Source organism: Balaenoptera borealis (genome assembly GCF_965194805.1).
Source record: "Balaenoptera borealis genome assembly, chromosome: 12".
Lineage (NCBI taxonomy): Eukaryota > Metazoa > Chordata > Mammalia > Artiodactyla > Balaenopteridae > Balaenoptera > Balaenoptera borealis.
Genome location: NC_138869.1, coordinates 6,976,476 through 6,989,617, shown reverse-complemented (window position 1 = coordinate 6,989,617; position 13,142 = coordinate 6,976,476). Strand labels below are relative to the sequence as shown.

General features: G+C 56.9%; 1 protein-coding gene and 1 pseudogene across 5 annotated transcripts in view; both read right to left on the bottom strand.

The window, feature by feature from the left end:
* Positions 1-13,142, bottom strand: part of LOC309607107 (shieldin complex subunit 3 pseudogene) — a 296,341-nt pseudogene that overhangs the window by 247,188 nt on the left and 36,011 nt on the right. The gene's annotated exons all lie outside the window — the stretch shown is intronic.
* The window catches only part of FBLN2 (fibulin 2), a 76,569-nt gene continuing 69,960 nt past the window's right edge, over positions 6,534-13,142 (bottom strand). For all 4 annotated transcript variants that reach the window (XM_082345196.1, XM_082345197.1, XM_082345198.1 and 1 more), the window contains 4 exons: positions 11,240-11,356; positions 10,458-10,586; positions 9,466-9,589; positions 6,534-7,376 (listed from right to left, as the gene is read on the bottom strand). In XM_082345196.1, coding sequence (XP_082201322.1) covers positions 7,019-7,376; positions 9,466-9,589; positions 10,458-10,586; positions 11,240-11,356 — 728 coding nt within the window. In that variant the 3' untranslated portion in view covers positions 6,534-7,018. The remainder of the gene's footprint in view (positions 7,377-9,465; positions 9,590-10,457; positions 10,587-11,239; positions 11,357-13,142) is intronic.

Here is a 13,142-nt window from a genome sequence, read left to right as displayed (position 1 = left end):
TGATGTGGAGCATCTTTGCACCTGCTTGTTTGCCATCTGTAGATCTTCTCTGGTGAAGTGTGTATTCAGATCTTTCACCCATTTTAAAATTAGGTTATTCATTTTCTTATTGTTGAATTTTGAGTTCTTTGTGTTTTTTAGATAACTGCCCTTTATCAGCTGTGTCTTTTGCAAGTGTTTTGTCCCTTGTCCTCCCATTCCCTTGAGCCATGAGCTTTTGCAGTCAGGCACATCTGGGTTTGAGTCTCTGTATGACCTTGGGCAAGTCACATGCTCTGAGCCTCAGTTTCCACTTCTGTAGAATGGGAACAGAAGCCCTCCCTCACAGGTCACAGCAGGATGAAAAGTAATCTTAGCAATGCAGAGCCCCAAACACAGCGGCTGAACCCCTGTGGTGTCTCCCGGTAGATGGTGGTGGAGCCCAGGCATGTCAGTTCTCTGGGTGGCACCATTTGCCCCCAGTTCCACCATTAAAGCACCTGGCCGTCAATGGTGGTCCCATCCATGGCAGGGCAGGCCAGGCCAGGTCAGTAAATCCACTTGCTGGGAAGATTCTTATGGGTGGGAATTCTTGGTCCCACAGATAGGGCAGAGGAGCAGAGCCCGGGAGACCTCAGCACTGGGGCCACAGACACACCTGCTGTTCAAGGGAGGGGCGATCACGCTGCCAAAGTCAGGGCGCCACTCAGGCCCACGTCCCCCTCGAGGACCACTCCTCGCTCCGCATCTGGTGCCCTCCCCATCTGGCCTCCCCCAGACCTCCAGCCTCTGCTCCCACTACAGCCTTCCCTCCAGCCACACTGGGCCATGGTCAGGGTCTCTCGTGCACCACCATGAGGTACCACGGCCCTCCCTGCCACCAGAAACACCTTCCCCCATCCCACCTGCCCAAATCCATCCCTCTGCATTGGTCACAGGTAGAGCTCCCGGGCTGGGCTACAGCCACGAGGGGGCACCGTTGCCCGGCTCGTGTGCCTGGAAAGTCCAGCCTGCTGGAAAGAACCTCCTCCATCCCACTGGCTCGCAGAAGAGCAGGAGGGGACAACGCCTGCCTCACAAAATCACGGAACGTGGACAAGACAGAAACTCCAGGGCCCCATCCCATGTCCAGTGGACCTTCCGGGCCCAACTTGCACACCTCCCGTGACGGGACGCTCACCATCTCCAGCCAGGCTGTCATCGCTTTGCCATGGTCTGTTTCGCAGGGGCCGTGAGGTTCTAAGGGGCCACGGGGGCTACCGAATTGACACATTTTAAAAGAATAGCTTTACCTTGGGAAACCACAGGAAGGAAGAGGCCTGGGGTTTCCAGAAAAACCGAAAACCTACAAGTTTGGGTGAAAATTCTCCATGTTTACATGTTGGCTCAAAACTTTTCTAAACACTGTGCCAGCCATGCAATGGAGCCCGCGGGCCCTCAGCTCGCCAGGAGGGGCCCTGATGTTGGGGGAGCTCAGTGACTTGGATAAAGCAGGCCTGGGCACCCACGTACCATGCTCAGGACCACCACCACCCCCTTCCCCGCACACAGGCCAATGGCCCTGCCCGCTCCTCCGCTTGGCACGTGTCAGCAAGTGAGACCACCCATGGGCCACAGGGCACAGGAGGCTGACTGGTGCTGCCTTTCTGGAGGGCAGCCTGGGAGGCATCACAGGGTTTACTGTAGGGGGGCACCCCACGGAGGGCTCTGCAGCAACAGACCAGACCCACAGTGACAACGACACGAGTTTAAAGCGGTGCAAAGCAAGAGACTGAATGACACCTATAACAAGACCATTACAGAACGAAAAATACTACCAAAAAAAAAAAAAGCCCCCTACAGGGCTTGCCCTCATGCCTACCGTCTACCCTCCAGACTGCAGCCAGAGGGACGTTTGTAAACTGCAAAGGTGGCCCCTTTGTGCTTCAACAGACCCCCACTGCCCTGAGAATTAATTAGGGTCGCATCTGAGGTCTGCTGTGACTCCGCCCCCCCCGCCCCCCCACCCTCCAACCACGCCCCTCACTCCTCAAGTCTCCAGCACACCAGTCTTCTTCCCCAGCTCAGAAGCTTTGCACATGCCATTCCCTTTGCCTGGCACACCCTTCCTCACTTGTTACTGCATTCTGTTGGACTTTGCCTGTTGCATTTGACAGAAAACAATCAAGCTAGCTTACGCAAAAGAGAAGGTAAAGGCAGAAAATTCAAAGGTCGGGTGGCCTCAGGCCTGGTAGGTTTCAGAGCTCAGGCTCTGCGGTCCGCGCTGCCACCTCGGGGGCTCCACCCAGCCTTCAGTCTCAGCTTTCACCTGCTGCCACGTGGGGGTGGCCGCTCCAGGCCCGACAGCACCTCAGGTTCAAGGGCAAGGGTCAAGAGAACCACCTCCATCTCAGTATCCCCGCAAAGACCTCGGGTATATCCGGGACCCATCCTGGAACCAATCACAGTGTCAGGAAACACGGGTGTCATCGGCTCAGGCCCATCACATATGAACTCCACTGTGCAGGAGGGAAAATTCCCAAACAGACTGAATCTGTTATCAGCCTGGCAGCCAGCAGAGGAGGTGAGGGCAGCTTCTGCGGGGGCACCTGCTGCCTGGTGGTGGTGAGGGAAGGTAGCTAACAGCAGTCTCTTCAGGCACAGCAGCGCTGGCTCTTACTGAAAGGGCCGGCCTCCTCTGCACCTCCAGAGGGTCTCCTCCATTTTGAGGACCCCAGGTTTCCACACCAGCCCTTAACGTCCCGCGGCAGACCTTGGCTGAGCAGTCAAACGTCCCTGGACCTCTGTGACTCTCACACGCAGGTCTTCAGCCTGCCACACAGCTCGGTCTGCCCTTCCACTGCAGGAGCCAGGTGCCTCTTTGGGAGCTGCCACTGAGGGCCCCTGCCTCTCACCCTTAGCCAATACCTGCCTGTTAACAGCTCCAACTTTCTCACTGTCCCTCTGCAGGGCAATACAGCTTAGTGGCAACCAGCCAATTCTGCTGTTGTATTTTTCAGATGCTTGCATCGTTGCATCTGCTGCAGCGTCCCCTCCACCAGGACATGCTCCCGGGTCACCACTGGTAAAATCACTAGCAATTATGCTGCTCCCTTGTGTCAGGGAATAGGTGTGCCCCAACCACCAACCAGCTCCAATAAAAACTCTGGATACCAAAGGCTCAGGGGAGCTTCCCTGGTGGGCAGTGCTCACACATGAAGGCTGGGAGGAGGTGATGCCACCTGGGACTCCACGGGGAGGGCATAGCCAGAAACTGTGTTGGGACGCCTCCTGGACCCTGCCCTATGTGTCTCTTCCCTCGGCTGATTTTGATGTGCATCCTTTTGCTATAATAAAACTGTAAAAATAAGTATAGCACTTTTCTGAGTTCCGTGAGTCATTCTAGTGAATTACTGAACCTGAGGGTGGTCATGGAATCAGCAGCCAGCTGATCTTAAGTGAGCGCGGTCCTTGGAAATCGTAGGTGGTCTGAAGTAAGACGTGATGGTTGACTTCATGTACCAACTCGACTGGATCATGGGGTGCCCAGATATTTGGTTAAACGTTATTTCTGAGTGTATCTGTGAGGGTGTTTCTGGAAGAAATCAGCGTTTGAATTGGTGGATTCAGTAAAGTAGCCTGCCCTCTTCAGTGTGGCTGGGCATCACCCAATCTGTTGAGGGTCTGAATAGGACTAAGTGACAGAGGAAGGAAGAATTCAGCCCTTCCTGCCTGATGGCTTGAGCTGGGACACTGATCTTCTGTCCTCGGTACTGCTGGTTCTCAGGCCTTGCACTTCTCAGACTTGCACTGAATCACTCCACCAGCTTTCCTGGGTCAGATCGTGGGACTTCTCGGCTCCATAACTGTGTAAGCCAATTCCTTATTTTATCTACCTGTCTATCTATCTACACACACACACACACATATGCATATATATACACTATTGGTTCTGTTTCTCTAGAGAACCCTGACTGATACACAAGGGCAGCTGTGAGAGGATTATTTCCTCAAGCTGTGCAATTTGCCAAACGTGGATTTGGGACCAGCTTTCCATTTCAGAGACAATTACTGGCTGGCTACTTTGATTGAGACTGCCCTCATGACTGAGGACCATAAAATAATCTTGAAACCTGAAATACCCATAATGTCTTGGGTGATGTTAGAGAAACACTAAAAGGGAGGGCAGTGTCCGGAAGAGTTCCATAATAAAATGGAAATGGTTTGTGCAGGAAGATGCCCCAAGGGGAATGCAATGAGGTACTCAGCAGAATCACAAGCAGGTAGATTTCTCCCCTACAGCTGACTCTGGAATCACATGAGGTTCTAACCGAGGAGCTGCCAGATCCTACAGTCACTTGCATGGGGCCCTATGAAAGCCCTTGACTGACCAAGGTGTACGGACAACATCCTGTTTGGAAGGCTGGAAGAAGGTAAATACAAACGAGCTTGGTAGGCTGAACTGCATGCTGTTTGCCCCTACGTTTGGTTTTTCATTGATTTACAGGTGGTGGCCAATGGCCTGGTCCTACAGTCAGGCAGAGGGCAATGAAAACCTGGCCTATTACAGGGATGTCCATATGGGCACACCCTATGGAAATCACTATGGGGACTGGAGAGGTGCCTTAAAGTGGGACACACTGACGCCCTTCAGAAGAACCCCCTTCCAGGATCAGAAAGGGATTAGAATCGGCAAGGAGGCACACTGGGGCGCTCCTTGCAAGTGGCCACCTGGGTCCAGGGAGTAAGTGGACATCCGGGGGCCGCAGCAACACAGGGACAGGCTGGACCTAGACAGACTCCTCTCACACCCTCTGAGGCACGATACGTCAACAGAATTGTTGTACCAACTGGAGATATTGACACCATGGACAGCTATGGGGTAGAATCCCCGGGGGGAAGGCCTGCCCACAGCTGGCCGGATGGACTGATTATGGAGGCCCCAGGAGGCTACAAACGGGTCCTGACAGGAAGAGACATCTACTCTGGAAGGGGCTTTGCACATCCAGCCCAGTGGTAGATGCAAATGCTCAAGATACTGTAAGAGTGTGGGCACGAGAGACAGTGTGCCAGTCTGGACCACCAAATCACATTTCTTCAAACCAAGGATCACACGTTACACCCCACCGCGTCAACAGCGGGCAGACAGACCTCCTCCTTGGAATGACGTTTAGGCAGAGAGTTAGAATGGCATCTGAGACACCAGTCGTCTAACATGGGGGGCGGGGGGAGATAAAGGCGCGAAGAGCTGGCTTTCAAGCCTTCCTGAGTGTATGTTCACCCTCAACACCAGGAAGCCAAGGCAGGTCCCCACTAGGAAGATTCCTCTGCTTTTCTAGGTGATCTGGGACGGGGGGTGGGGGTAGGATTCTGTTGTGACCGCACCATTCTTCACACAGGGGGAGGATGCTGGCATGACATCATCTCTACTTTCTTCTTTTGTATCTGATGCAGCTGTCCCAGGAGCAAGGCTGCAACTGTGCATGCAGGAAGCAGGGCTGATTCCTAAGCAAGAAACCGTAACTAGACTTTTAAACCTTGGTGTCAGAATTCCTAAGGGCCTGATGGGGTGGACGACGCCTTCACCCCATCTGGCAAACTCAGGGTTGCAGCTGTGTGTCGCCTGCTGGTTGAGATGGCCCCCTGCTTACCTCTACCTATAGGAACGGAGTGGGCCGGGGGACGGAGGGGGGGGGGGGTGCTCGCCGGACAACCATTGCTGCCTTTCATCTAGACCAGCACGACGGCCAAACCTAACGTCCGTTCCCAACGTGGAAGAACTGGGGTACAAATGGAGAGAAAGGGAATCGTAGCTGAGGGGAAAGGATGAATAGGTTACGCAACGACTACGTTTGTCCAGTACATTAACATCTCATGAGGCTTGGAGAAACAGGCAATACCATCTCTCAGCTCCATTATACCAGACGGCTGAAAGGGTGAAGCCGAGCTCACTCCTGCCTTTGGAACCTGACAAAGTGAAATGGACGCTGCAAACCTGAGTGGCCTTGTCCTGGAAGACATGTAGTCACATGAGAGACGATTCGCTGGATGAACTGCTAATGACTGGCTGGCACTCCAGTCTCATTTTGCAGGTTACTCCTACCTCCCGTGATGTGTCCCCACAGCCCTGGCACCATTGGTGAAGCTATAATACCGACAATGGCCAAGTACACTGGGACACGGAGTTACAGCCTCCGCAGGACGGAACACCAACGGAAAACGGCTGGCCCGAGAGAGAACTGGATTTAGCTACCCATTAGCTCATTTCTATGCTAAACAGTCTCACACACGTTCGTCATTAGGTGCGAACAGCAGTCGGTCAGGAGGTGAGAAAAGTAACACTAAACGTAGATGTCCAGTTTCTGGACAGTGCCCACAGTGACAAGCCAGGTGAGGCCCACAATTGGAGAAGGAGAGGAGGGAAGAGGGAAACGCGGGAGGAGGAAAAGTAGGATCAGAAGCGAGCACGCTCCCACTTCCGCCCTTTCAGCAACCCAAGGTGAGGCCCAAGGCGGGGCCCCAAGACACTCAGGCACCGCTGGCACGCGCAAACACTGCACAAAAGGAAGCGGGTCTTCTGTTTTCACTTTTTTACTTTATAACCCTTTTGTACTATTTGAATATATATATATTTGCAATATACATGTACTACTTTTATAATTAAACAAAAACACTTAAAAATGATGTAAAAAAAAAAGTGAAGAGCTAATCACAGTGGAACATGAAACAGAATATCATCATTGGGGACAGGTCACCCAGCTGAGTCCAAAATCTCCAACGTGGTCGCTGATTCCAGTCTTGGTCACGTCCAGCCTCGGATCCTCCGACCCCATCCACGGGGCACCAGCACTGGCCTGCGCAAAGCTCCCTCCGGGGGCACAGGAGAGGCCGAAACGCGAGGAACAAGTCAGCAAAATTAAGTTAATTTACAGGGTCAGAGTAAACTGGCCACAGCGCCCGCCCCCCACGCGGCCGGCAGGGAGCGCGGAAAGAGGCGTGCGGCCGGGGCGCCGGACCAGCGGGGGACCCGGGGCTCCACGCGCTCGTCCGCGGCCGCGCCTCACAGGGCGAAGGTGGTGAAGAAGATGTGCATCTTGGCCAGGAAGGTGGTGACAGAGCCCTGCCGCCAGAGCTTCATCTCCACGTCCAGGGCGAAGTCCCGCGGCTCGCGCACGGACCGCTGCAGGAAGACGACGCCCGTGTAGGCGTTGAGGCGGCGCGTGCCGAAGTAGCCCTCCTCGTTGCCCTTAGTGATGGTCAGCGCGATGGTGTCGCCGGCGAAGGCGGGCACCGGGCTGATGCGGAAGATGTGCGCCGGCACCAGCAGCCCGGTCTGGAAGTTGAGCCGGTAGTACGTGATGCGCGCCGGCGCGTTCTGGCACTCCATGAAGTCGTGGCACAGCGCGCGCTCGCACTTCCTGCGGGGCGCACGGCGGGGGCGTCAGCGGCGGGCTCGCTCCCACCCGACACTCACCCAGCCCGACCGACCGGGCGCAGGCCCCCAGCCCAGCTCCGCCCTCGGCAGCCTCGCAGCCTCTGCCGGGTCACCTGACCTCCCCGGACCTCAGCTTCCTTGTCCGTAGGACGGGTTAACGGCCTTGCGGTTTCACTGGCGGGAAGGGGTGAGTTTACAAACACGCGGCTCTCAGCACAGCGCCAGGTAGCTTGTTAGCAGCTCTCTCTCGTCCCAGTGCTCCTTCCTACCTTCCTTCATTCTTACCTCCCTGCCTGCATTTTCCCCCTCGCACACTGCCTATTTGCATGGATTCCCTGGCCACGGTGTTTTTATTGTTGCAATCTTTTCTCAGATTCCCTTTTCTTCCATAAATGACTCTCCTTCGGAGCCATTTCCTCTTCTGACTTGGGATGGCCTGCCCTTTCTGTTGCAATCTTTTCTCAGATTCCCTTTTCTTCCATAAATGACTCTCCTTCGGAGCCATTTCCTCTTCTGACTTGGGATGGCCTGCCCTTTCCCCTCTCCGAGTATCCGAGTCACACCTGCTCCAGAGGTCGCCTGGGAACCCGGCCACGCTACAGGACCACGATGACAGAACCTGCACCACACTCCACGGGGCCCAAGGCCTCGATTTCTAAGCCCAGCAACAATCTGGTCTCTTCTGGGTGCAATGAGACCCTGTCTCCTCCATCACTAAATCCCTGTCTCCTCCATCACTAAATCCCTGTCTCAAAGCTCAGTGCTTCCAAAATGGGCACCAGGGCTCAGCGGGTCTAGAGGATGTTGTGAGCAGAGTTCCCCAACTGGGGGACCACAGCGCACAGCCACGCAGGGTTGGGGTATGACGTCGCCAACACATGGCACTAATGCAGCACCAGGCCATGCCATACGCTGTGTAAACTCATGACGTGTTTTCACTCATGCCGTGCTCACACCCACCCTGGGGCTGGCGCTACCGTCACCCATGTTGCAGGCGGAGCAGCTGAGACCCAGGGAAGGGAGGTCACCTGCCCAGGGTCACCCAGACACACTCACCCAAGCGTCCCAACACACCTGCACGTAGACACCCCCCGGCACTGTGTGTATTAGCAAGCATGTCACAGAGTCAGCAGGGCAGCCGGCAAGTAAATCACGAGCGCATACATGCTAGGAAGTGCCACCCCAGGCGGGCTGCACGCACAGACGAAAAAGACGGCGACCAAGCAGAGAAAGCAAGCTTCGAACAACGGAGCACATCCACGTGACAGCACCACGCAGAGAAAAGATGGACACCCCAGCAAGTACTCTACGGAAATGTATGTTTAGTAAGGAAAGGATAGGAAATACGGCGAAACACCAAGAGGCATCACTAGGGAGTGTGGTCACCAGCCTGCGAGATGGTCCCGGTGTCTCCCCTCCTGTCAGTCACACTTCGAATGTTGCCTCCCAGGGTACCCCGTGCAGTGCTGGACTGTGTGGCCAGTGGCAGAAGTGATGATATGTCACTTTTAGGGTTAGGTTAGGTTACAAAGGACCATCACTTGCCTTCTTGATGACCCGTGCTGGGGGAGCTCCGGCCCCGTGGAGAGGCCACATGGTGAGGCGCTGAGGCCTCCCGCCCAGAGCCATGAGTGGGCAGCGGGATCCTGCAGCCCTGGTCAAGGCTTCGGAGCACCCAGCCCTATGCGACCCTCAGCCAGGACCACCCAGCTAAGCGGCTCCTTGGCTCGTGACCCTCCAAAACCGTGTGAGATGGTAACTACTTGTCATGTTAAGATGCGAAGTGGTGCAAAAATCTCGTTACACAGCAAAAGACAACTAGTGTGTGTGTGTGAGAGAGAGAAAGAGAAGATTTTTTTTGTGAGTCTTCTTCCTTTCATACTCTACGCACCAAGCTTTCTGCAAGGTGCTGTTTTATACCATTTATGGTCATCAGACCACAGACCTGGCAGTGGGGCCTGTGAAGAGCAGGGGGTGGTGAAGGCACGCGCCACCGGTCACCTGGCCTCCGCCCGGGGCAGTGTGGATCGGTGCAGGGTCCCCGGGCCCGAGGCCGGGGTGGGGGCACTCACGTTTCAGAGACTCGGACGTAGTTTGGAGGACACTCGAAACGCAGGCAGCGGAAGCCGCCCTGGATGTTATGGCAGGTCTCAGCCTCAGAGCAGTTGTGGGTGCCCAGTGCACACTCGTCCAGGTCTGGGGGGAGCAGAGGAGGGCGATGGGAGGGATGCCCAGAGCTGGAGACCCTCGTCCGAGCCACCCCAGCCCGCCCCGGGCGCCTGGGTCTCAGGGCAGCTCGTCCTGTGGGCACACAGCTCACATGCCACCCGAGCGTCACATACTCCCGTCTCTTCCACTCCGTACAGCAGCCAAGGGCCTGGGAGCCTCTGTGCTGCCAGCACAGGCCATTCCCCAGCCCCCGTGCCGGGATGGCCAGGGAGAAGGGGTCGGGGGAGATGTCCTGAACGCGAACAGGTTTCCAGGCTGAAGCCCCTTCAAGAGCCAAAATCACTGCGGCGTCTGAGCTGTCCAAGAAGCCCACGCTGCGTTCCCACCATCAAGCAGAACAGGGCCTCAGGCTCAAAACTGAAATCACGCTCTAGGCAGATAAAGTCATCATTCCCGCACAGCTGTTTACGGCAGGTAAGATCCTCACCTTTTACGGAGTCCAGGCTGATTATTTTTTAAATTAAAAAGCAGATAGCTCTGCAGCCGGGAAGCCCTGGCCAGCTTCTGGGACCCCTGAGGCTCCTCTTGTATGGGCTCCTCACTGGGTAGGGCTCCTGTCTTTAGGACCACCCCACAGGACCCCCGTCCCGCTCGCAGGGCAGGGCCCAGGGCAGAGTCCAAGCCTTGAAGACTCTAAGCTGGGTCAAGCAGCAGAAAGACTGCCACCTTCCTCATCCCAGGCGTAGAGCTCGGTGAACGTGGCCACCAGTGGCATGGGCCATTCTCTGCCTATGCACTTGGTGTCAGAGCTCTGGGAACACAGCCAGCTGCATGAGGCTTTCTGCGCCTGCTTGGAGGCTGCCTGAGGCCCCGGTGGCGCGGACCCCTCACTCACCCTTGCAGGACCTCCCGTTGGCCGTCATGGTGTAGCCGCGCTCTGGGCACGCGCACTGGTAGCTCCCTGGCACGTTGATGCAGCGGAAGGTGCAGAGGATGCCGGCGCCCTGAGCGCACTCGTCAATGTCTGCCAGAGAGAGTTTCAGCCCCTCGTGAACGCTGGGTCATCCTGCCACAGCCATGGAGCCTGGGGGCCCATTTTACAGATGAGGACGACAGGGCTGAGAGAGGAAGAGAGCTGCCCGAGGCCGCAGAGCACACAGGGCCCGCATTCCAGGACCTGCTTCCCGGGGCCGCTCCATACTGGCTACTGCCAGCTGAGGGCCGGCCAGGCACCAGACAGGGCGTGGACAAGCTACCGCCGACCCCTGAACCACACAGGTTTGAACTGCACAGGCCCACTTACACGAGAACTTTTTTCAATAAATACTACAGTACTACGCAGTCTGTCCTTGGTTCAACCACACATGCGGAACCGCGGATACAGAGGGCCGACTGTAAAGTTATATGTGGATTTTTGACTGTCGGGTGAGGGAGGCCCTAACCCCCGTGTCGTTCAAGGGTCAGCTGTAATTAACTTAATCCTTCATCCCACTGAGGTCAGACGTGGGAAGCATCTGTCCAAGGTGGCACAGCCAGGAAACGCACGGCTGGGACTCAAGCTCTGATACGACGCTAAGGCCTCCGTGTGCCCTGTGTCCCGGCCCAGTGGGGACTCTAGGAGCCTGGCACACGGGAAGCGGTGTCTCTCAGGAAGGGGGCCCTGGGCAGGAGAGGTACCTGTGCAGGTGTGCCCGTCCTCAGCCAGCTGGTAGCCCTGGCGGCAGTAGCACTGATAGGAGCCATAGATGTTGGCGCACTCCTGGCTGCAGCGCTGGGCCTCACACTCGTTCACGTCTGCAGACAGACCAGCTGGCGGTCACCGAGGTGTCCTCCAGCCCAGAGGGCCCAGGTCCGGCTCACCTGGAGCCTTGTCTTGACAGACCATCAATCAGTTCCAGCCTCCCCTTCGGGCCGATGGGGAACCAGAGGCCCAGAAAAAGGCAAGGCGCCTGCCTGAGACATGCAGTGAGGCAGGGGCAGCAATGTATTATAGCTTGCTGGCGCAGTCCCGGCCTACGGCCTAGAGGAAGCAGCCACAGGTGGGGCTCAGATCCCCGCACGGGGAGCTAGATGCTGCCCTACTGAGGGTGCACAGCACTGGGTAGAGACAGCTGTGGGAGATGTCACCTAGGTGCTAACAAGGACCTGCCCTTGACCCCCAGGGCCGGCCATGCATGGGGGTGGGGGAGGGGTGAGAGCGGGCCTGCGAGGCAGCGGGTGAGCGGTGTGGGTGGAGGACGGGTGAGATGGGGCATCTGCTGGACTCTGAGCTCCCTGTGGGCAGGGACTTGTCTCTCATTCATCCAACCAAGACCTGCCGGGCTCCGACCAGCGCCAGGCCTGTGCGAGCGTGGGGACACGGCCACGAGCAAGACGGACAGCCACCTCCCCATCGTGGAGGTGACGTTCACGTGTGTGCTGGGGAGGAAACGGGGGGATTAAATGAGTGGAATACCTAGTACGTCAGAAGGTGGCGCGTGCTATGGGAAAAGAGCAGAGAAGGGGCAGGGGTGTGTGTGGGAGGGCTGCAGTGTTGGAGTCGTGCGGGCACCTGGGGAAGCGTTCCAGGCAGAAGGCACGGTGAGAGCACAGGCCCTGAGGTGAGGGTGTGCCCTGTGCACGCACAGAAGAGCAAGGAGGCCGGCGTGGTCAGAGCAGAGTGGGGGGGAGGGGGTCAGCTCACACATGGCCTTGAGGCCACCGTCTGCCGCATGACCCTCGGGACCTCACAACATACACAGGTTTCACACAAAATGATGGACGGCATGAATGAATGAATGAGTGGCTTCTCTCCTCTACCAGGCTCTGAGCTCCCGGGGGCCAGGGGCCATGCTGGTTCCATCTCTGAGTCTCTACCGTCTAGCCACAGATGGAGCTGGAGAGAAGTGGCCTGAAGTAGGGGTGGTGGGGGGGAAGGCAGAAGGGCCAAGAAGTGAACGAATGAACTACAACTAGGGTGGGAAGGACGCTCCATCCCCACGGCTGTCTGCACCCAGCCTGGCCGGGGGGCGGGCTCACAGGTGGCTGTAACCCCCGTGAGTGAAAGGGAGTACCAGGGTCTGTTTGGGGAGCCCATCCAAGTGCCGTCTGACACAGCCAGGCCTGGGGTCGCTCCCCTGTCCCTGGGCTGGTCCCGTCCCACAGGAGGCCGGCTCTTTGGCCAGGTCAGGCGATCAGAGAGAGGTGCATGGCCTTCCCAGGGGACTCAGCAGACTCACCTCCCCAGGAGGGAAATGAGGAAAGCACCTCCAGGGGAGGTGCTGGGAAAGACGGTGCCAGCTAAATGGGGCCAGAGACCCCACATCCCCTTTACTCACGGGACCCCTCCCCACTTCACCGAGCAGCCTGGGACCCCCGCACCCCTCCGCACCAACCCCACCAGACCTGGCCCAACCACACCATGAACACAGGTGGGAACAGTGTGACGGTCCCTCACGCGTCCCCTCCGTCAGCCCCGGGCGCATCCCACATGGGTGAGGACTGGACCGCAGGTCCAGTTCACGTGCTTGGTTTAACACACAGTGTGTTTAAGTTTAGATCCACCAGCGACGTGTAAAACCCAGCAGACTTTGCATGAATA